The sequence below is a fragment of the Petromyzon marinus genome, chromosome 7 (assembly GCF_048934315.1).
Source record: "Petromyzon marinus isolate PM22_M1 ecotype Great Lakes invasive population chromosome 7, UKy_Petmar_22M1.pri1.0, whole genome shotgun sequence".
NCBI classification, from domain to species: domain Eukaryota; kingdom Metazoa; phylum Chordata; class Hyperoartia; order Petromyzontiformes; family Petromyzontidae; genus Petromyzon; species Petromyzon marinus.
The window spans coordinates 14,228,754-14,253,639 of NC_133673.1; the positions used below are offsets into that span (position 1 = coordinate 14,228,754).

General features: G+C 46.5%; 1 protein-coding gene across 11 annotated transcripts in view; it reads right to left on the reverse strand.

Annotated features, from left to right (window-relative positions):
• LOC116940025 (diacylglycerol kinase iota-like) overlaps positions 1 to 24,886 on the reverse strand; it is a 299,404-nt gene that overhangs the window by 61,275 nt on the left and 213,243 nt on the right. For all 11 annotated transcript variants that reach the window (XM_032949255.2, XM_032949257.2, XM_032949258.2 and 8 more), the window contains 7 exons: positions 24,721 to 24,799; positions 18,517 to 18,572; positions 17,413 to 17,475; positions 15,338 to 15,411; positions 10,543 to 10,654; positions 8,790 to 8,989; positions 6,638 to 6,738 (listed from right to left, as the gene is read on the reverse strand). In XM_032949255.2, coding sequence (XP_032805146.1) covers positions 6,638 to 6,738; positions 8,790 to 8,989; positions 10,543 to 10,654; positions 15,338 to 15,411; positions 17,413 to 17,475; positions 18,517 to 18,572; positions 24,721 to 24,799 — 685 coding nt within the window. The remainder of the gene's footprint in view (positions 1 to 6,637; positions 6,739 to 8,789; positions 8,990 to 10,542; positions 10,655 to 15,337; positions 15,412 to 17,412; positions 17,476 to 18,516; positions 18,573 to 24,720; positions 24,800 to 24,886) is intronic.

Genomic DNA, 24,886 nt, shown 5'->3' on the forward strand with positions numbered 1-24,886 from the left:
GGTGAACTTAGGTTCGATTCCCAGCCACAGATAACATCAGCGGTGAATGGTATTAACAACCAGTCCTCGGCAGCCCTCTCGGCCCTCCACCAACCCTCCTCTGACCAGCGTGGTGAAGTATTTTCAAACAACCACACCTTGAGGCCAACACAGCATGCGGACGCCTTCAGGCGGAAAGTGTATAAACTAGATTCAGATGCCCGCTTGCACTTCCGAGCAAAAGTTGTGCATTTGTGCAAGCCTGCCAATTCACTTGCAAGGCAATTTTCCACATTGATAGCCAAGCGAGTCGGCCGCAGCACTCAATCCCCCCCCCCCCCCAAATAAACTGTGAAGGCAGCTCAACCCAAAATTTGCCCATTTCACTACCACCCCCAAACCCCCCCATCCCCACGCCGATGATCCACGGAAATCCCAATTCTAATTGCTGTGTTTTAAACGTACAAATAAAATCCTACCCACCCCCCTTTTTGGCGGGGGGAGATGTGAGGCGGGCGGGGGGGGGGTAAAAGAGGCTTGTGAAAGGGGATGATTTTATTTTAACAACATGCAAGGAAATGGAGGGCATTGCCTTTGCCGGCCAAGATTACCACCAAAGCAACATCTCTGTGGCTGGATTTGGTGACGAGCAATCGATTTGGGTAACCTGCTGAGGAAATCAATGTTGAAACAAACCAATTATTTGTTTTATTAATGGTAACGGACTGTCTGCTAAGGACTGCATTAGGCGGAAATTTGCCCTGTTGTATTTTTTTGTTAGTGAACAGTACTTATCTCCAGTCGGGCAGCTGGTGAACATGTTTAACATCGATTTCTCTATCCACGAACATAGCCCGGCGGTTGTTTGCCCAATGCTACGTTAAAACGCAGAGAATAAATAATAACAAAAATTATTTCACGAGCACTGCCCTGGCTTATAAATGGGCAAGTTTAAGGTTAGCAATTAACCCATTATTTGTTGGAAATTGTTCAAGTGAGATTCCACTGGGTTAGACAAAGCCGGTATTTATATTCTAGTCCCAGTTGACAGGAAATTTATAATAAGTGGCAGAATTGTCCGCGCCTGCCCGCCCACCCAAACAATGAAACGCCATGAAACAAACCGTAACAAGGTCACTAGAATTAAGCATCGCACAGCCCTTTGCTAAAGGAGGCGGGCATTAAAGCTCAACTTAATGCATTTTTACAATGCCAAGTGCACCTTGCCGCTCGGAACTTTGGAAAAAATGTATTTATAAACCGGTGATGAAGACACGCCGTGCACTGTAACACTGGAATTGTTTAGGGCTCGCCTCTCTCCGTACGCTTCCCCTTCCATCGCGTTCTGCACCCCTTGCTGCGCTTGCAGGCATCCCCATGCAAGGCCCCAGTCAAGCTCCGCTCCTTTCAGAGGTCACTTCTTCTCTGCTGCTGCCCGGATGCGCTGGGATTCCGTTCCCCGGCCATCTGTCCTGCTAAGTCAAGTAACCATGTTCGAAAAGTCCATGTTTGTCTTCTGCCCATAACGGACTCTTTCTCTCCAAGAACAGTTTTCAGTATTCAGAAAGGTAGGTGGGCTTGATGGATGGGATGGCAGGACCGTGATGAGAAAATGAACTGGGGGAGCAAGATTGACGATAAAAGAACTGGAAACCTTGTAAAAAAAATCTTGAGCTCAACTTTTCAACCTTCTTTAGTGAGGTTTCTTAATTCATTTCTTGTAATCCATTTATTTCCATTGCTTTTTGAACAAAATCAATGTATTTTCTGTGATTTAAAGAGGGCTAAGACACAACCAACTTGGTTCTCAAAATGAAAATATTAAGCAAAGAACTCTCAACAAACCAGCACTTCATACAATGAATGAGTTGGGGAAAATAAATCTTCAGTAGAAAATGTGAACATTTTCATTCCAAAAGGGTTTAGGTTTACAGTGCTTTGATAAATTAAGCTCTGTATATGCATCAATGCCATACTACCTGCTGTGGCGTACGGTTCAGAAGCACGGTAATCAATGACAGAATTGGGATCCGAAGTTGAAAGGTGCATGCTTGGAATTACACATTGAGATACAAAGTAGCGCGTGGATTACAGAACACATGGAGCTTTAAGGATATCATTCAAACTGTTAAGAAATGTAAGTGGGCTTTGGCAGAACACATCACAAGGAGAGGCGATGGCTGATGGTCAAGGACAATGATGGAATGGAACGCGTAGGACATTACATCGACTGGGGAGATGGAGCGATTAAATGAGTTCAGAGGATTATTAGATCACAGGATCGCAGGAAGTGGCACTGGCTTCAGAGGGCCTTCATCCAACAGTGGACTGAGAATGGCCGAGAGTTTAGCTTGTGTTTGTTCTTCCCCCGCACCTCCGATTCACACGGTTGGCTACGAACGGTGCGAAAGAAGTTCGACATACACATAGACTCACACAGAGACTCATAGACTCATACAGAGACCCAAAGACTCACACAGAGAACCATAGTTTGTTGTCCTTCCCCCGCACCTCCGATTAGCGGGGTTGGCTACGAACGGTGCGATAGAAGTTCGACATACACACATATATATATCAATGCATTATGTATTCATTGAGCTTCTCTTGCAATTTTACATATGAGTACTATACTCAACATACATCTGTTCAATGTCTTAACCTTTCAGTAGCCTAGTTTTTCAATTATGCAAAGAAAAAATGTGGAGGTGATTAGTCCGAGCCAATTTGCACTGCGGGAAATTAAATATTTAGCTTTGATTTAACGTTGATTCATGCATGTGCACTGTGTTCGATTCCTCGTGTGATGCATGCTTTTGTTTTTAGTCATGGATTTTGTTCTGCTTGCTTTACTTTTTTTGCCATCTTTGTTTTCGCGTGTTTTTATTTTGTCATTGCGGTGTCACAGGCCAATCCAGCAAATGACACTCGTCCCAGGTCTCTCTTGCGTTAAACAAAAGCAAACTTGAAAACTTGACCGTGAACTTCACTAACAAGAAGCCCATTAAGCGAATAAAACACGAGGAGGACCCAGCTTAGGGGCAATTATTCAGCCACGGGAATTTCTGTCTCAGAAAAAAAATATCACTCCATGAAACATGCATGATAACTCCCAAAAATAATATTCCTCATTATAAAAAAACAATTACTATTGAATCAAAATATCTGTTGAGATAATGCCATATCGGACAAGTGAACAAAAAAAAAACATTTAGTATGGAAAGTAAGTCAGTCAAATAAATCGGCAACATGTCAGAATTTCCACCCGTGAGTTAATGGCTTGTGTGGTTCGGTCAATGAATATAGCAGCAACTGCCAATTAATAAGAGTTATCAATAATTTACTCTCCTAAATCTTACATAATTTTGAAAAACATACAATAGTTTGTTTGTTTTTTGCCCAGAAGCTGCAAGCTCATTTATAGTTAATCATCACAATTTTTATTCTGCGCCCAAGTTGGCAGCACACTAAACATTACAATCAAAGATATATCTTGCCGTGCTCCATCTATCAATCACTGAGATCCATTAATGTAACTCGGCTGTCCAGACCACCGCCACTGCAAGCACGAAGCATTTACCACCGCAGATTCACACTTTCCACTTCATTGAAATGGCAAGAAAAGTCTGGCGTTTGTTGTGCAAGGGTTTTATAGCTGGTGCTAATAAAACGTATTTAACAAAAAAAAACGTGCAAATGACAGAGGTCACACATTACTGGTGATGTCGGCACAAAACTTTTATCGTCGCTTAAAAATGTAGCGTCGTCCGACCCGCTCATCGCGCTTCCCGTCAACGAGAAGCCGCTCTTACCGTGGCAATCAATCATTGGCGCGTGACGATGGTCAGAATGTGCCGATCTCAATCACGCCGCTTTGCTCTTTTGAGATAAAGACAGATGCAACCCGTTCGGGCGACGGATTTAATTCGAATGAGACACCACCCGCGGCACCGCTCATCCCATGTCATCCGAAGAATGAGCCACAACAACGACGGTGCAGTCGCGAGTCAAGGAATCCACTCGGATCTCTCATCTGGCGCTGCAAACCTTTTCGTGCGCGAGAACGGCCCACGGAAAGTGGGTATCGTGGAGCTACAACCGAGGTCCCTTCCGGTGACCTCTGGTCCCACCCGCCCCGCATATGTTCGTAAAGCTCGTCGGGTGACAATCAAACCAGACTCTCATATGTAGTGAGTTGATGGCCACAGGCCGGTCACCAACGGCAAAATATACCATCACAGTTAATTCGGTTCTGCACTTAATTTGGCCAGTTTCCAGCTATGTTTAATTAAGTTTTATTAAAGGCGGTTGCCTGAATTCGAACCCAGGATCTCAGCGGCGGCGGCGGCGGCTCAGCGCTTCGACCCCCGAGCCACCCGGCCAACTCCTCCTTAAACGTGTTTAAAAAAAGAATCTTCACGCTCGCCGTGGTTTTCATGGCAGCCAGCGACCGTGTAAAATATTTCATCAGATTACGCCTGCGTGAACGTTTGCAAATAAGCCCCCTTTGTCTAACGCAGGTTAAGTCCGTGTGAAGGCGATGTTCTACTTTTCCTGTGATCAAGCGCTCGTAATGTACACAACGCTCTCGCAATTTTCTCCGCGAGCCTCTCCCGAATGCAAAGCCGTTCGCTGGCTTACATTCTGTCCAACAAGACTCGTAGTAACGAGACGACGGGGACTCGGCTACGGGAGGTCGCGCACCCCGGCGAGCAGTCTGAGCTGTAAAAGAAATGCAATTTGTGGGTTGCGATCCATTGCTAAAAGAGTACGAAAAAAGAATCCACGTTATAATTGTCTGCATACAATAGCAGCTGGCGCGAACAAAAAAAAAACTGCTTTTGCCCGTGCATTCTCCATAGACCTGAAATTCCCACGGACAAGATTCTAACACTTAATGAATTCCAATGGGATACAATTAAAAAAATAAAAATAAAACGCACACACCGAATATGTCTCCTGAACCCCAACCATTTCCCCCCCCCTCCCCAGCCCCCTTGTTAAAAATAACGACGAGATGGGAGTAATTTACGGCACTTGCGCGCGTAATCCGTCAATAAAAAGATCCGATGCATTGGATTCCACCATTTCCCACTCGCTAACAATTAAAGCAACTAATATTGCATTGATTTGACATGCCACGGATTTATTGAATAAACTGTTCAAAACGCTGCACCTTAGAACATACGAGGTAGGCAAGGGTGCAACCCTGCAAGTGCTCGCTAAGCGCCACCGCTGGCGCAGGGGCCTCCCCGCCCTCTAGAGGATACTTGGCCTACTCTTCCAAGCCAGATGGAAGACGAGGAAGTACCGACATTTTACCTCACCGCACGTTACTTGCCCATCGACTGAGGCGCACCATTTGTGCTACTGGGTCGACAGTGGTGAGAGGATTTAAGAAACACATTTTATTTGTTTCGACTGCCGCGCAAGAAGGTGGAATCGAACCGGCAACCCTCCGAACTGAAAGTCCAGTGTGCCAGCTATTACACCACTTGTGGAAGCATCCGCATGAGGACTGTGTGTACATTATATTCCATCTCACACGCAGAAACATCACCAGATGGTTCTAGTGGAAGGCATGAGTCCCCTCAAACGATGAAGCGTCTCCAATCGGTGCAGAAAAGCACCAAGGGCTTTTCGCGGGCAGGCGAGTGCAAATTTTTAACGACGCGTGACTTAATGTCTTCCTCAGTTTCCAAAGCTTCTTGACGTCTTCATTGCAGGTCGGGGTTTTTTTTTGTTTTTGTCACAGATCATAAATTCAGATCATAAATTCAGCAATTAATCATGCGCTTGGCTTGTCCGCATGTTTTTTCTTTGTTTTTAATCAGCCTTCAAAAGCGCTCGCCCCCATCATCCACAATCTCTGCACTTTCACCCACTGTTCCCGACAAAACCCACGTTTGGAAAATCGCTAATAACCCGCAAAGGCGTACTTGGAAATCGCCAAGCGAAGGAGGACCGGTCCGCAGCGCACCTGCGGCTGCCACGAGAAGCCACCGAGTTAAAGGTGAGAGAAAAAGAAACCCACAAACAAGTGCTGCTTTTTCGTCCGCTCACAAAATGACCTCTCGCGGCCACTTAACTCCGCAAACCAATGTTTTCCAGTGGAATTTGCGTAAGCTTACAAGAGGAGCAATTATATAAAAGCTCACGACAACATGTCTTCCAATTGCGGACCGAAGCATTATCATGAACAAAGGGGGCGCAACTCGCTTCCCGAGTCGAGTCTTCTCTCTTTCATTGCACTGAACGTGCGTTCCTAAACCGCGACATACACTTGTTGAAACCTTGTCATTTCGCCACATTTGAAATACAGCGATGCGCAGTGAACAAACGATACGGCGGTACTGCGTTGGCAGCGGCGCACAATGCACAAATGACAACAAAAATCCTCAACACACGTTCGTCAACAACGCCGTGCGTGGCCTTCAAAAGAAAAAAAATATACAACAGGCGACGTTCCAGACGATGGCTCTGCCGCGTGCACATATAAACCTACGGAGGGCCAGAGAAGATCGAGTGGGTATAGAGTTGGAGACGAAGCGTAACACCATGGGCGCCCTGACACTCAGGGGAAGGTGGGTACCGCGGCTATGGGGGGGTTAGGGAGCGCTTGCGTGCCAAGCCATGAACCGTGACGCCGCGGGGGACTCACAGGCTTCCCGCAGCTTCTCCTTGTCGTAGTACAGCGCCTCGTAGTTATGCATGCTCACGCGGCTCACTCGAATGCGCAGCTGCTCCGGGAGCGACTGCTGGCTGCGGACAAAATAAAAAAGATAAAATGAATACGATAAAAAAATGGACGAGGATTTAATCGCGTGCGCACGCACACACACACACACACACGTGTGTGCGCGTGCAGGATTGACGCGCACGCTGATGCCACAACACCGCGCCGTCGCTTTCGCGCTTCTCCCGAGGTCCCGCAGGTTGTCGCCAAGTCAAACACCCGACCGACCTTCAAGGAGCAGCTCTTATAGACTCATCGTGGCACACCGGTTGCCTTCAGCTCAACTCCTTGATTGCTGCCCTCTGGCTGCCGCTCTGATGCCCGTCTCGGTGAGCTGCCCTCCCCCAGGGTAGTGCACGTGGCCCCACCATCACAACCTCCTTTTCCTGACAACCTCTACAACGCTCGTGCTGATTCTGAACCTGCAAGTTGCTTCCCTCATTGCTTTGTTGGAGTCGCACACGCATAAACGTCGACAAACACAACAAGGCATGCATACCACTGCTGTTAGCATCTGTTAAAGCCCGCATGCCAATGCCGAGGTGCCTTTGTCTTCCCGTGATGTTTACACATTGCACCAAGTACTAATTTTAAGCCGAGTCAACTTAGGGGAGGCCGAGGATAGGTTCAGATACCACTTGCCACTGATGTTAGCCATGGCTGGATAAAGAACCCAGGTCAAATGCTGGGTTGGTAGCGCAGTGCGCCAACCACTGTGCCACAACTCTCCGCATACACACTCTCACAGACCCACAGCACAATTCTCAATCCCCTCTCCATGCCAATACGTAGACATTTTTGCATGTAAGCTTTAACGTTAACTTGTTCTAACGCCAGCTGTGCTTACCATCGTACAATCTAGTGGTGTAGCGAGCGTGATATTTAACGGGATGCTCCGCATATGAATACGGCAGTTACAGAAATTATCTCACGGATTACGTTTGGGCATACAGTTGTCATCTTCCCAACACCGACTGTGGCCGCTCCCAGCGCCACAAAGGATAGTTAGGGGAAGAAATAATTCGCATACTCCAATGTAAGTCAGCCGTTCCAAAAAGACAACAAAAACTAAAATTGACTTGAGACTGCTGGAGCAGCAGTGCGAGAAATACGTCCGTACTTGGCGATGTATTGAAAGTTTCTCGTGATTAATTCATCCAATGAGCACGTGGCAGGACAACAACGAGCTTAATTAAAGGGCCATGTTATAAAGCAATATAAAATGTCAGCGTTAAAAATGAGAAATTAAGCTTCAAAGCACAAGGAGTGCTCCAATGTATGCAATGTAGTTGCTGGATCGCTTTGCCGAAACGTCTGCTGGTATGCTTCGGTTCCCTGGAAAATGTTCCTGATTATTTTGCGTAATGTCACGGGTTCAAAAACATGCCACACAAAATCACGGGTGATTAATCACGCCGCCACAAATGTACACGTGCCTTGGGTTACGTATGGTTATTTTTTTTATCGTGGCAGTTATATTACCAAAATTGCATTAGAACCTTCACCGGGGGGTTCACCGCTGTTGTCGGGTTTGTTAATATAAAAAATTGGGAACATCGCCGCTCAGTGCCAGTGCCTTTATTTAACCCTTTACAGGGACGCGCGTTGCGGCCTCGTGCCCTCGGAAGACAGCCCATTTTAATTTCCGACGGTGAATGAACAGACTTGATGAAGCACACAAAAAAATATCAAGTGGATTAATTTCCTTAAAAATACAAAACCTTTGTAAGTCATGCTTAATAATGCCTGTTCTGCGTCCGTGGTGGAGCGAAATGTCTCAGAGCGCAGCTTTTTTAGCCTAGGGGACCCTCTATAGCGGCAGCTGTCCCCGTGCAGCACAAGTAGGGGGCATCGTCGCTCGAGCTTATACCAAACGGGTCCTGTCATTGTAATCAGGAAAGGGCTGATGGTGGGTGGTGGGTCACCATGACCTGAACGTACGTACGTTGAACTTCTTCACCACCATACGTAAGTGAACCGCGCTAATCGATGACCTGAAAAATGCGTCGCCGAGATCATTCGCGCGTCGGGTGGGCGACAGCGCCCAAGCGAGGCGGCCCAAGGCCGCGCCACTCACTCGTTGAGGAGTGGCATGGAGGGGCGCCTCTTGGCCTTCTGCACCATGTTGGCCTTGTTACGCAGCGCGATGTGGATGATGGATGGCGCAAGCCTGCAGGGCTCCCCGTCCACCTGCATGGGGATGCTCTTGTAGGTGGTCAGCGTCACCTCCTTGCACTGGTGGAGCCTCTCGCCGTGACCTCCGACCTGCAGCGCCGCCTGCAGGGTGTGCGGCAAAGCCGGGGGGAGGCTGTTGGAGGTTACCGGGGCTATTGCTTGTCCGCACCAAAGGGAAAAATAGAAGCGTTAAAAAGAGGGATTCGTCATTGTCAGGCTCACAGATGGGAGTTCCCCCGCCCCTCCACCATGATGAAAACGTACGGCTGTGAAGCACCGCACTCGGCCATCGAATGTCGCCTTTAAAACGATCGCGTGGGCATGTAAATAGGGGTGGAGGGATGCAGGGATTCATCGATTTATATTGATTCCTCGGTTCCAGCTAATAAAAGCACCGAAACTGTGCGAGAGAAATTATGTTTTACAATGTGTGCGTGTTGCATGCGGTGGGTGCATTGTCACCCACCGCAGCCACTAGAGGGACTACTTTGTTTCTTTTTATCGAATCGCACCCCTAAAATCCATTGACAACTTGTTGATCCGCGGAAGTACGGCGACAGTTGAATTGTTCGTCCCCTCATCATTACTCGGCCAGATGACAATGAGACGACCAGCCACACTGGTACAACAAAAAAGCGGCTGGAGGGCGGCTTCGACCGCGGCAGCGCGGGGGCGCAGCTCAGCGTCAATAGCAAAAGGCATGAAATAACACAACCTGCACGTGTGGGATTATTAATATGAATAAGTTACAGCCCACTGTGAAGCCACTGCTATGCTTCACCATGCAATGTTGGTCATAGGGGTTGTTTGACCATACTTCAACCCACGTTGGTCAGGGCAAGTTGGTGAATGGGGGGGGGGGGGGGTGGGGCGACAGTGGGGGGCCAGGCTGGGATCGTTTCAGATAACCCTCGCTTCTGATGTTAGCCGTGGCCAGGGATTGAACTCAGGTGAGGCAGGATAAGAAGGTAGTGTACTAACCACAGTGTCACAGCTCTCCCCCCCTCTCCCCCACATAATTACTACGTGAATAAAACGACTTTCATGGACTATATTTACAGCCAAATTATCCACATTGCAATGGAGACGCGGAAATATTCTTCACAATTTAGTTGAGGGCAATCTTTAACTTTTGGCCGCAGACAGGACGCATAATTGCACACGTGAACGGAGGCTGTTGTCTGAAGCCCTCTCTAAAGTGGGCGGCAAACCTGGGTGATAATGTCCTGCTGCATTACCTTGCAGCTGAGAAAATTGAGCCCGTCAAGTTGATGCCAACCGCTGCAGCGGCAAGCGAATTGACCACTTTTGCCCAGCCACCTAACGCAGCACTGTTAAAACTAAACGATTTTTTTTATTTTACCAGGTAAGGCCCGCTGAGCTACGAAGCTATTTTTCAGAAGCGACCGAGTCACAAATGACAGCTCAACGAAGTGGCGGTTCGTACAAATTTCGGGAAGGCCCTCTTTCCTGCTTCGTATACTGCCGAGCAACGAGCCACGCGCTGGCGTCACAGGAAGATACATCAATAAGAATGCCGCTTTATAAAAAAAAATAGAAGTTGTTATTATTATTATAGACGACCGCACGGGTCAGGCAATGAGCTCAGGCAAGGAGAGGTGGCGGCGGCGGCGGCGGCGGCAGCGGCGTCGTACCAGGGAGGTCATGGTGAAGCCGATGACCTCGATGTAACCGTCGTCGTGCCTCTGCGGTTCAAAGTCGTGGTGCTCGCCGGGCGTCCCCCAGGGCATTGTGCCAGCACAATACCTGTCGTCCACACAAGGTGACGGGGAGGAGTGGGGGGGCGGGCGGGGTCGTCATTTGGTTGGCCACGGCTGAGACGTTCGTTGATCGCAGGGCGCTCCGCGTCCAAAAACTTCGCGAGACAAATTGCGCGGCGCTGGCGGCGGTGCGCAAGTGGTCGAGCAACAAAAAGAAACTCAACGCCTTCGTCAATTACACTGTGCGCTCCGCAAGAGGTAACGTGTATAATGGCAGTGTCATGATGTTGTAAATAGGCAAAGTTAGTCATAGGTTTTTACCATTTTATCTGGCACCAAAACTGACACCTTTATACTAGGGATCATGTTTGCAATAACCACAACACAAGCAGTCAAAATGCAAACAAAAAGAAACAACTCTGATAATGATATGCACTGTCCTTGAAATTGATTGGTCCACACCCGAGACGGCTTTTCTTAGAGCCTAGTCTCCAATGGTGTTGGATCAGATGACGCCAAAAGGCGTAAAAACCTATTACTATATCTTGCTACTGGCAAAGGAGGTCTCATAATGTATAGGCAAAATTAATCGATGACTGATTCGACATATGGTTGAAGCATATCCCCTTACACCGACGCCATTAACGATACGTGTTGGTGGCTTCTTTGTTAAATCTCAGTGCGGCTGTTCCACGATTGTAGATCGTGGTCGACGATGATGGTATTGAATCAGCAGATATCATCAGACATTATTTATCCACTGCTAAAAATAGGCCTACCGAAGCCTTCGCCGTCTCTCAAAATCTCGCGATGCAACAATGGATCAGACTTTTGCACGCACGAGCCAATTGCATCACTCCAGCGCGCACACACGCCCCATAGAGTCTCACGAACAGGTGTACATTTTATATAGAAGTGAGTCAATAATGACACAATACATTCAGAGACTGTATTGGCAGTTGTTTTTACGTACACACATTATATATATAGAACTAAACTTTATCACAGTCATCATTTACTCTGCTTTTTGAGATAAATGTACAATAAGCTGACATTTCGATGAGTGACTCGATAATTGGACACTGCACTACCTTGAGAACACGAGAAACATTTTAAGAAATGACAAATTCAAATGGTTTGTTCGCTATGCGATGTCTATCGATAAAAAAACTGTTTATGACAATTCAAAACCACTCAATGTCAACTTCCTTCAAATTTTCCAGTCCTCCTGGTGCACCACAGTGTAAAGTGCAATCTCCAATTATAATATCTTTGTTCTGAAAAAGGGCCATTGCCCAAAACGTCAGCCAACGAGATGTTTGCTACAAAGCAATATGTTTTATTTTACCAGGTAAGACCCACTTAGCTATATAGCTCTTCTTCAGAAGCAACGTGGCCACAAATGATAGCTCAACGAAGTGGCTTATCAAGTGGAAATTTATAGCAGACAAATACTCTAAATGCATGTTTCGAAATGTGGAGGGGAAAACCGGAAGACCTGGAGAAAAATCCATGCAACCACAGGAAGAGAGACATGCAAACTCCAAATATATAGGCATCAGGGTAGAGATCGGGCCCACGACTTCCTGCATACCAGGCGAGGTAGTTAACATCTTGCCACAGTGGTTCCCATAAGGCAGTGTTAATAATGAAAAATCTTGTGTGTATGTGTTCCACTCCCTGAACCAGTACACTTCTACATTCTCCATTCAGCGCCAAGAATTTGCAGGCATCTGGCCCTTCGGAATATCTCTGCAGTCCTAATCATCCATTATTGGACATAGGTTAAGCACAGTGTGTCCTTAATTCGGAGTATTCATTAACACAAATTACGTGATTATTGTCCAGATCTCTAGGTAATAAATAACCAACATAAAGTCACACGGGCGGCCGCAGGTTTTTCGAGCATTTTCTGTGCAAATAAAACACAGCTTTCTTTAACCCTGGACAAGGGAGAAAGCCAAACGAGATTGCTGCCCCCATTTTCCTGATTTAAATTTAATGCAATTACTCGTGGCAGTTAATACACCCATAATGAACAATCCCAATTCCTATTTTGCATAATTTAGCTTCACTTCTGCAGGGGCGGCGGGGGGTGGACCGTGTCATTTTTACGACTTCCCTCACACCATCGCTCACTCTGCAAAACTCATTATCGACGAATTTTTTTTCGAAGGTTGGCACGGCAGAACTGGTGCCCAGTGACTTGTAAAAGTTGATCGGCTCCTCAAGGCAACAGGCGGTGGAGAAAAAAATAATTAAATCTCTAATCCTTGATAATGTGCGGTCTTCATTTATTTCATATCGGCTGCACCAACAGCCCGTAAAGCAGCTTACCCGGTCCCTAGGGGTGCATTTCAACAGTGGACACCAATCAAGGATATCGTGGCCTAATTTTTGCAAAGACACAATTGCAAATGGTATAATTTACGCTCGGCTAGGAACCGCAGATATATCGGCCAAGTCTTGTGTCCTCAAGGCCAGTCCTAAGCCTTGGACTGGTCCAAAGCCTAGGCCTGGACCAGTCCAAGGCCAGTTCCTAGGCCTTGACACCGGCTCAAGGACAATGTCTCGGTCAGAGGACATCGCTTAGAGGCACCGGCCTTGACAATGGCCTCTACCTAAAAGGCTCCCTGCCTTGACCTCAGCCTTGGCCTCGTGGCTTTTGATCTCAGCCTTGTGGCTGTCGGCCTTGTAGGTCCCGCCATTAAATGCAAGGCTGCATCAGCCGCCTCATAACCCCACGGTGATTACAGACCCATTATGGCTTTTTAAGGGGGGCAGTTATGGTGGCACAGGCTGGTTTGAATATTGGCTACCAGCTGATTACCGAGTAGCCCAACAGGAGGCCCCGGCTTCACCTCTTATGAGCAGCGCTGGATGCTCATTCGGTAGAAGTAGACCTCGTATTTCTCCCGTGTCAAATTAAAACCGCTCATGCATCCAAATTTCATAGCCAATTTCGGAACATTAATTGTGCCGGAGCATTACAAGCATCCCAAAATTCGAATTTCGTCCTCCGATTACCAGAGTTCTCACATCTAATTTCTTATTTTTCCCCTTACCTACCTGCAGCGTGCAATAACAATATAACACAATTTACGAGCATGATGCGAAAAGTTTGGAATCGTTCGAATTATTAAGTTGTTAACTTTGCTCAAAGTCATTTTACGATAATGAATTTTGTGCACCACAACACTGAACAATTACCCAACATGCCACTCCCCTAATTTTTTTTATTTTGTACTAAACTGCTGCACGATACAATTTGGATTTGTACTCTGTACAGACGCAGCGGGTGCATTCACAAAACGTCTTAAAAAAACCATACAACTCAGGAATGTTTTATCGGCTCCGAAGAGTGACGTTCACACAAACAGTGCACGACTCCAGTTGGTCAATGTGTAATAAATCGAAATTCATCTGCCAATTAGCCCACTATAAAATCGATGTGTGCCATGCACAATCGAGATCATTATATATTAACACGACGAGTAGAAAAACAACCGTGTGATGAAGTGTATTCCACAGGTGAATTATGATTATGTGAATAATTAAACCCAATTATTGTGGAAAACCAACCACTACCATCTCCCGCATTCTAATAATAGTGAAGGCCATTGATTAAATTAATAAATTAAGCTTTCAATAACATCGTCAACAAGGAGGCGGACATAACAAAGATCCTGGGGGGATGCGTGGGGATGTGCGCAACCGCAGAGACGTTCCCGGTTACCAAAGTCTGCGTGGATGCGCGCAGGAAAGGAGTGCGCGCGACACACCGTCGTGGCGAACAGAGAGAAAGAACACACACGCAACAACATTCTAAAAGCGTTGTCAAAGGAACAGCAACTCTGGGAGGATGTCCAGCACCATCTCCTCCTCGGGGGTTTGTCTGAGGAACACACGGAGCTTCTAGCACGCGGCTGCCATGTGCCGGTTCGGCTTGTCAAGGCCACCCCCCCCATTGCATGACTTCTGATTTTCACTGAGAGAGCCCCCCCCCCCCAGGGCACGAACTAATGATAGTCTGTTGCCAACAGAAGGGGCAGCCACAACATTTTACAACCGCACAAGTTTGGCTCCCCGGAGAGGTCAGCTGTCACTTCCCGACAAGCGATGGAACATGAGAGAGTGGACTTGTCACCGAGCTGGCAAGGGAGAGTCACCAAAGATTTTTGCAATTTGCCAATAGCATTGCTATTGCTCCCATAAACTCCAGGTGGGTCGCAGCATTTCACACCAGCCCAGGATTGGCCTTGAAGCCAATCAGCTGTCACTCCAACTCAACGATTGTGAGAGACGGTCGCGTCAATCGGACTGAATGGCGGTCACCCTATGCTGTTTGCTAACGGTACAGCTGCTGTTTCGATAAAGCCCTGGGAGACCGCTAGATGTAAATAATACGTGGCACATAAAGTGATTTGAAAAATTGTCACAATTACATTTTTCGTTCCACTTTTACAGCCTCCTTAGGGGTTATGTTTCTGGGGTTTTTTTTGGATTATAATTTGCACCACTTTGTTCACTCCATCAGCCCAAAAAGTAACCCTACCACTGCACTTGTACAGATCCTAAATAATGTATATTCACAGGCACGATTCGACAAGTATAACATTCGACTTTACCCGAGCGAACGAAGCATCGTTACACACTCAATCGCGCTGCGCCCGTTTCGTTTCCACGCCACCGTTGAGATCAAGCGACAATCTTGCCTCACGCAACTGACCTCGGAATGTTGAGAAAAACGATGCACTGAAACTTGAGTTCCTGGATTTTTGGCGTCAAATCCATTCCGTCACACTGCAATGTACAACAGGGCGAGATTACTCTCCAAGCAGTCAATAATGGAAATGTCGCTGCCGACAAAACGTTTGTTTCCTTTTGTGAAGTAAAATTCGAACATCGCGTTATTATTCCACACACTTAACGCTAATACAATTTTAGGAAAATATTATTTTTAGCACCCTACGAGTGTAATGTCTTGTTTTTTTTTTCCAGTTGTCGTATATTTTCAGCTTTGTTTTTATTTTTTGTATTTATTCTTCATTTCCGTTAAGACGGTTAATGTTCAAGATCATTTTTTTTGCTGCAAGCGCCACCGCCGGTTCATTCAATGCACGGTCTTTACGACAACAACACATTCTACAAGCATTGCTAATTCAACAAGTTATCATTTCACAAATTCCCAACGTAGTCCAAGTCTTTTGTCTCTTTTCTTACTATCTAATTATCAACCTGGGCGATACAGCTACTCATCAGCAGTTAAACACAGCGAAAGAAATGAGCAAAACATTGTAAAAGCAACTGCATGCTGGGTATTAGCAGTGGCTCGCAATGAATCGTGTGGCCAAAAAAATTATATGAATTGTTTATTGCCATACATTTAGTAACGTAACAAAATAACTAGTAAAATAAAGCATTTTTCATAAAATTGCAATCGGTTGTAGCCTTGGCAACGGCTTTTAAGTGTTTTCTGTGCATCTTCCTGAGTTAATTCCTTTTGATCAGATGTTACGAATAGATGTTTTTTTTATTGTATCAAATCAATGGGTACACCGTAGCCCAGCAAATCACCCCGCTGATGCACGGCTAAGGGAGCTGGCATGGATGAGACGAAACAATGTCCCGTCTCAAGTGTTCGTGTTGAGACAAAATGCCTCAGCCCTGCATCATGCGAGCATTTTAGACAGGACTACAATTAGAGTGCACAGTGGAAACGCACCTCCCACCTTAGTACCCCCTCCCCCTAGAGTTCCCCTGTTATTCAGTTACTGCTGGCTCATGTGCAAGCCTATGGGTCCTATGCATGTCTGTGGGTCCTGTGCAGTCTATGGATGCAGGTATTACTTAACATTCAACACAATTGCTTGACAGTGAATGTTTGCTTATCAAGTGCAGGCCCTCCCATCTTGGCGCCGCTCGGGCTAGAATTCCCGCTGCTATGAATATCTGCATCCACTGATGTGGCCTCACTTGCTCACACGCTGCGTAAGCTGAGCGCAGGGTTTCCACCAAAAGCCAGTCCTCGTGACTCACTTTTCATATTTTTTACGCTTGTTTACCCAGGAAAGCCTCACTGGGTCTCATGACCGTTTTTAAATCGAGCACTGGCAGGTTTTCGTAATAGGGGGCAATGATTGCAATGCATATTCCAAGTAAATAAAAAATCTACACCATGCAGCCGCTTTCACCCAATTACCGAGATAATTTGCATATGAAAGGATAAGATTGGTAAAACACGGGAAGGTTCTCCACGGTGGGTCACAAATGCTGACGTTTGAAAACCCTGGCCTTGTGGATACAACCAACTAACGACATTTAAATCTGTGTGAGCTCACTGAATACAATAGGCCTCTTTTGGAAGAGAATATCTACGAAGCATATATGCATACTGTCCACATTTTATATAAAATAACTTAATGGATGCCATTATAAAACAACACCTCATTTTACTTAAAGCATACATACTACAATACACGTTTTGCCCCTTCATTGTTTTAATATGAATGACCTTTGAACTTCCCCGCTGCAAAGACCCGTGAACCCTCCCGTTATCGTGGGGAAGCACATTGTAACAATCGTGGCTCCGAATCTCCTCCGCGAGTTCTGGCGGAGGATTTGGCTAAAAGGAAGGGAAGTGGCAGTGTGTGACGGTGGGCGGGAAGTGTAGAAATACGACAAAAAATCCTACAACAAAGAAATCAAACGAGTGACTAAATAAAAAAAAAATGATGTCCACCGGCGAAGCGTGGCATCCGCACGACGGTCTGCACCGATAAGCGGCTTTTTGTGCAGCCTTACCACGACCTTGACGTGCTTCGCCAGGTCCTTTGAACTCCTCTGCAGAAAGTCAGAGAAGGCAGCCTGGAAACCCCGGGAAACAAAAGAGGAATAAGACGACGGCACTAATAACACACTCGCCGCTGGGGAGCGAAATTCCATCGAAGCACCGTAAATGCGCGAGGGTAAATAATGTAAAATGAAATACATTTGGACACAAAACCCACCCAGCCATAAAATCACCTCGGACGGAAGACCTCAAGGGTCACAAATGCAACCTCTGTTGCGAGATCAAGTGGACAGGAACAATAATTGCTTTTAATTCTGCCCTCCCTTTGCTTCTAAAACCAAATCGCCGCCTCATGAAAAAAATGTACCCTTGCATTTTTTGTTCTGCTCGACTGGACACGGTTAAAACGACATCTGTTTACTATTACCAAGGAAAATTGTCAAGATACACTGTACAGTAGTAAAATGTCTCCTGAAGATTTTACACAGTTCATTATTGATGTTCTTATTTGGAGCAAAAAGTTACTTTTCTTTTGAAATCCTATGAGGTATGAACAATGCAGAACCTGCATCGTGAGAAGTGTCTGTTTCCTCCGAATTCTTTTGTTGGTAACAATGAAGATCTGTGATGAACTCATTACGGGATAATAACAAATGCAGATTCCTAAAATAAACACGGGGGGTGGAGCGGTGGTGCAGCAGGTTGCTTACAGAGCCATGAATCCAGCGACCTCAGTTTGCGTTCACTTCCCAGCCATGGATAACATCAGTGGCGAGTAATATTGCAACCGGTCCTGGAAGCCACCTTCACTAACCCACACTGACCAGCGTGGTGAGGCATGGTCAAGCAAGCCCGTTAACGCGACATGGGGATACCTTGATGCAGTCGTGGCTTGATAAATGGTTGTAATTTATGACAGGACTTCAATTAAACAAAATAAAAACTTTTGAGAAAACATTACACCAGCGTTTTGGGAGACTGACAATATTTTGTTCACATAGCATAGCCATCATAAAAAATCGTAGTATAATCTCTAAGTAGATCAACATACGAGAATTTAGGTGTAAACATATAATTTGCTGTTCTTTTGCAATTGCAAACATTGAAATACTCACACCAGCGTAGAACATTTTATTTCGAAACCTGCTGTTAAACTTTTCAGGATTCGCTTCTGAAACGAGAAGAGGGAACAGGGGCGAAGGTAAACGCCACGGCGGCAGCCACCCACCCACCGCCCATATTCACACGCCGAACCTCCCGCAAGCGAACTGTGCAGCACAAGGGGCAAACGTACGCTGGGGGGGGGGGGGGGGGGGCGCCTTGACGTTGTCAGAATCTAAATGTCTCGTAAAGAATACCAAAGCAATGGTGCCTGTCCCAAACATGACCTGGGCGCTGTAGAAGCTTTGCCTCCGCTGATCTCTGCCTGTGATTATTAACGCGGCGTTACGGCCACTGAGACCTATCGCGTGCAAGTGCCACGACGTGGTATCTCATTCCTCGATAAAAAAAAAAAAACATTTTGCGATGTGACAATCGTGTGAATTATTCAATCACGCGAGGACGGCGGTGGGTGGGGGTTCAGTGAGTTCCACCGTTATGCACAGACACGTTTTCACGCAGTGTCTTAATTCCAAAACACTATATATACTGTTGTATTAAATATTAAATATTCCCCGTTACCACCCGGACACTCCGCGCTCATGCATTCGTCATCTCTGTGTTTATCCAACATTCGCGCAGACAACACAATTTTCTTTGAATGAACGTTCTTGTGTTTGTTTCCATCTTTCTCTGGTTATGCGATAGGAGTGTGCTGTGCATTTGTATGTTTAATAAAATAATGGCTTGGAAAAAAATGTTGGATTTTTTATATTTTTTTACCAATCCCATTAAATGTTTTGCTCGTAATCACTCATTTGACGTCAAGGTCAAGGGTATTGTGGCCAGTGCCCTTGATGTCACCCACACTTCGCCATCACTTCCTTCCGCCAAACCCTGTATAGTTGTTGCACAGTTGATATCATGTAGGACCACATTAGCATCTCTTGAAAATCAATGTGACATTTTGAAAGCCCCATCGTGCCAGCTGAAGCCACAGATGACTGCGAGGAATGACCCTGGGGGGATGTCACAAACTTTCACCCAGTATTCTGTAGGGATCTATTGTACAATGGATCCCTACAGAATGCTGCCTTTTAATTTCTTTGGAAATGGGATTAACACATTTTCATGAAATTACAGAAGGGTTGTAATATATTCGGGTGTGTGGTCGTCGAGAGACTCGCTACACACGAGAGAATCTGTTTTTATCTCAGGTGACCCAAGTGAACAAATGGGGATAAACCCAAGTATAAAAAAGTGCTGGTTCAGTGCTTTGATATAAACCCCCTGAGCCAACCTACCACCTCCACCAGACAAAAAAAACCCCCAACAAACTCTCATAGGCTGATGGTAGGAAATAAATAAATAGAATTGACCGGACATGAGGCCGGGTGACTGAGTCGCTTGGATTGATGTTAAGACGACAGGGCCAAGACACGCATGGTACGGTGAGATGACACAGAAACTTATTGCTCCGACGTACGCCATTACAAATCAGATTTGTAATTTCCCTCGGCCATGCCACTTTTTTTAAGCGGTTGAAGTCCTTGCTCTCCAGCTGTTGGGCTGACAGCGCCACCAACAAAACGGAGCGCACGCTCTGCAAAAAAAATAGGCTACACTTATATTGGCAATGGAAGGTCGAAACGCACACAAGCGTGCCTTTAAACACGCAGCGCCTACAGCGGAGGCAGCCGTCGGGCCTGCCTTGGCCCTGGCTGGAGGAGCACTGAAGCAAGATTTTGCCCACATGCTGTACGTACACGCAATGAATACAACACTCACTCGTGAGATGGTGTGACCCCCACAATTAATACAATACTCACTCGTGAGACGATGTGACCCCTGCAATTAATACAACACTCACTCGTGAAACGGTGTGACCTCCACAATTAATACAACACTCACTCGTGAGATGGTTTGACCTCCGCAAAAAATACAACACTCACTCGTAAGTCGGTGTGACATACACAATTAATACAACACTCACTTCTGAGACGGTGTGACCACCGCGATTAATACAATACTCACTCGTGAGACTGTGTGACCTCCACAATTAATATAACATGCACTCGTGAAATGATGTGACCCCCGCAATTAATACAACACTCACTCGTGAGACGGTGTGACGCCCGCAATTAATACAACACTCACTCGTGAGACGTTGTGACCCCCGCAATTAATACAACACTCACTCGTGAGACGGTGTGACGCCCGCAATTAATACAACACTCACTCGTGAGACTGTGTGACCTCCACAATTAATACAACACTCACTCGTGAGATGGTGTGACCCCCGCAATTAATACAACACTCACTCGTGAGACGGTGTGACGCCCGCAATTAATACAACACTCACTCGTGAGACTGTGTGACCTCCACAATTAATACAACACTCACTCGTGAGATGGTGTGACCCCCGCAATTAATACAACACTCACTCGTGAAACGTTGTGACCTCCACAATTAATACAACACTCACTCGTGAGATGGTGTGACCCCCACAATTAATACAACGCTCACTCGTGAAACGGTGTGAACCCCACAATTAATACAACACTCAATTGTGAGATGGTGTAATGCCTGCAATAAATACAACACTCACTCGTGAGACGGTGTGACTCCGCAATTAACACAACACTCACTCATTAGACGGTGTGACGCCCATATTTGGAAGTGTGCCCTTCTCTGCATTTCGCCAGACTAGTCAGGGTTGGGTGTGCACACCAGGGCTTCATTAGTAAATTAATATTTTCTGGGCTATTTGTTGCTCCCCCCACTCCACCAACCTCCAACTAACATGACCCTGCGGGAAATATTTTCTGGAGGTCAGCCCTAGACAGCTCCAACTGAAATATTCTGAAATATTTGGTTTGTTGTTGTAACTTTCTGACCTGCTCCTACTGGACATCTGTGAAAAAGAGCTTCATAGCTCATCGTATTTCTTCAGAATAAATTAATATTCTGATATTAAACTCCAGGTGTACATGTACGTGCATGCACGTTGTGAACGTCGGGACATTTGGTCGCCGTCTTGGCCAACGTTGGTTTCCCACCGGCTAGAGAGAACATCTACTTGCTTCTTGTACTCCACGCGCACACACAATACCATACACACAGTGGCTACGAGCACATCAATAGATGCGTAATCAAACATCGAACATCTCCGCACCCCTGATAACACACCGCACGCTTGTTTTCCACTTCGCTTTGCTTCTTTTTCAAACCTCGCAAAAAAACAATTCATTAAAACCATGGAGCGAGCAAACTGCGTAACTTTTCTTGCCCGCATGTCGATAAGATCAGCATAAAAATACAATATATTGCTGCAATATCATACACTGTACCCGGGCTGTGATGCAACATTAACTTAAGCATTGCTAAGATAACTGTTCCGAACACGTGATAAATGTCAGCGACTTGGCCCGATGCTAACGGCGCGTTAAAATATGACGCCACAGGAATGAGATAAAGACACCGCTCAACCGATATCACTTTCATATTTCAATATCAATGGGGCGACACTGCGATCGGGCGATCAATATTGATTCAAGGCCCTTTCTTTAGCCCAGGGACAATGGCGAACCCCAGTGGCGAGGTGTTATCTCCTTTGCCTGGTATGCAGGAAGCAGTTGGTTTGATCCCAACCCTGAGGCCTGTATATTTGTAGTTTGCATGTCTCTCTCTGTGGTTGTGTCAATTATTCTCCAGGTCCTCCCGTTTCCCCCCCCCCCCTCCCCGCATTTAGGATCAACGTCTATTCAGAGGATTTGGCTGCTATAAATTTCGTTGAGCTATCATTTGCGGCCAGGTCGCTTCTGAAATAGAGCTAAATATAGCTCAGTGGGCCTTACCTGGTAAAATAAAAAAAGTGTGTATCGTTTTTAGCTTAGAAGCCGCTGCTGCACGCCCACCGTGACCTTACTTTGGGGCCAGGGCCCCTCGGAGTGGGGCGGGGGGAATGTCTGGGGCCTGACGTAGGGGTCTCCAATCCCCGAGGTACAAAGGGGCTCAATCGAGGTTCAGGAGAGGGTCCTTACAACCCAGATCGATTCCCTCTAAGCTGATTATGTGCTCCTTCAAATGTAATTTAGATTTCGGAGGCTCGCGTACGGATCACGCAGCCCTTTTATTCGCTCGGATTGTGTGCGCCCTCCGCCTTATTTGTTTTCCTCCCCAGGCTGCGCCGTTGCCGGAACAATGAAGTTCGGGGCGAAGCCTAAGGAATATTTGTAACCGAGAGGAAATCATAACCTTTGACAGCTTACAGTATCCTGGATGCGATGAAGAGTCGTATATTATTAGGTTATTATTACCCGGCACACGTGCCGCAAATGCATTGTGAAAATAATAACAACAGAGCCGAATGTGGATCTCACACTCGCGGGCGGTGTACGCCCTCTCTTGGGGACACAGGGCCAGCGGGTTTCGCGAGCGGGGTTACCGCGACGAGGAGGAGGTGGTAAAAAAAACGCTCCATCTTCCGTCGACGAGCAACTATGCTCGCGTTCACAGAGGTCACCGTAATTCACGATTAATTTTCATGGACGTCTAAGAAAGCGACCGCCGTTCAATTTCGTAGATATGTGCTTAAGCGACCACAATTCACTTTCGCAGATGCCCACGATAAGTAATCGCCAGTCAGGTTCGTGCGCATCTGTTAATGCCAGGTCCATATTTGTGCAGTTGACTTCTCTATTTACTAACTTGTGGGTGAAGCGGTGGAGTTGCGGAGCAGTGGTTAGCACACCGCGCTGTGAACCTGAAAACCCGAGTTCAAAACTCGCACATCAGCGACGAGGGATTCCTGAACTAGTCCTGTCCACCCGCCATCCCCCTCACACACTATCCAGTTTTGTGAAGAGTGGTCAAAACATCTGCCTTGACCAACACTGCGTAGGAAGGCCTTCATGCAGCACTGGATTAACAGAGATCCGAAAGTATGAATTGTAACATAAAAACCCGTACATGTTACTGCAGGGCTATTGTTAGCACAATGCAAACAAAGCTGTGGAATTCTACCGAGGCTGCTTCATTGCCAGTGTAAGGGCTTCCAGTGCATGAAGGAAGCATTCCCCTGTTGTTCGGGCAATCCAAGGAAATTAATAACACATAAAAGACAAAGATCCCCATACAGCCTTAACAGACTGTTGGGGCAAGTGCTGTTAGCGAGCACCCTATGAAGGGCGGCATGGCACACAAGGGGGTGGGAGGCCAGCACCACGCCCGGCCGCCTTTATATTCCTTGTGGTGACATTTTCACACCGCACCGGGTACTCATTTGAGGCCGAGTCGACCTAGTGGAGCCCGAAGACCGGTTCAGATAACCGTCGCTCGTGTTGGCCGTGAGCGAGAATCGAACCTCAGGTTGCCGGTTTCGTAGCGCAGCGTAGCGCTAAGCACGACACCACCGAGAGCGCACGTAAAAACAAACACCAGCAGAGTTACGTGCGTGCGACGGCGCCTTGAGTGGCGGGGGGGACTTAGAGGCCTTCCCGCCGTGTCGGTTGAGGCCAACAATGCGCTGGGGCAAAATTTAGGGCAATCTTCACCAGCCACCGTCACAACACCATTTAATATTGTCAATGAAACAAAAAAAATTAAGCACCATTACTTTTAAATAATCGGTATAAGCATTGCAGAAAATACATATTTTCCATATCTGGGCAAATCTGATTGCTGCTCCGCCTCGTGGAAAACTGGCATGGCAGTATCCAATCATATTACAGATGGATGTCACGTGACTACCCAAGGTGCGTGCCTTCGCTCTGCACAAAAAAATATTGTTCATCAAGCACACTTTTCAAAAAACAGTTTTCATTGGCTCAATGTAACTCTGGCACTCTATGCCACTGCCACACCAAGTTGCTGTTGTTTCGCATGGTAAATACTTTGCTGGTGACAATTGCTGGCAACAATTGCCCTGAAAATTGCCCCAATGAATCGTGGCAATCACACTGCTAAGCAGCATAATGTTAACATAAAAACGGATGAAAAAGTATTTAACTGCCAATCTTACCAAAAAAACCTTACAGATCTGGGCATTAGTCCTGGCAAGATGTGTGTTAAGTTCCAAAGCAACTGGTTTATGTCTTTGGGAGTTTTTCTGTGAAATATGTGAAGTATTTGGACAGAAGGACGGAGGTAAAATTAACCAGCCGGAGCAATATGTAGCCTCGTGGTTGCCTTAAAAAATTAAAGTAATCTCAGCTCACCCCGCGACTCGTGGAACTCCAGAGTGACGTGCGCATCGAAGCCCAGGCTGAAGTAGTTGTTGAACACGTCCAGGGGAAGCTGCGGAACGAGAAAACACAGCATGCAAGCCGGTGAAACTTCACAGAGCAAAACCTCTTTGGAATGGCCAAACGATTTTTCTTAATT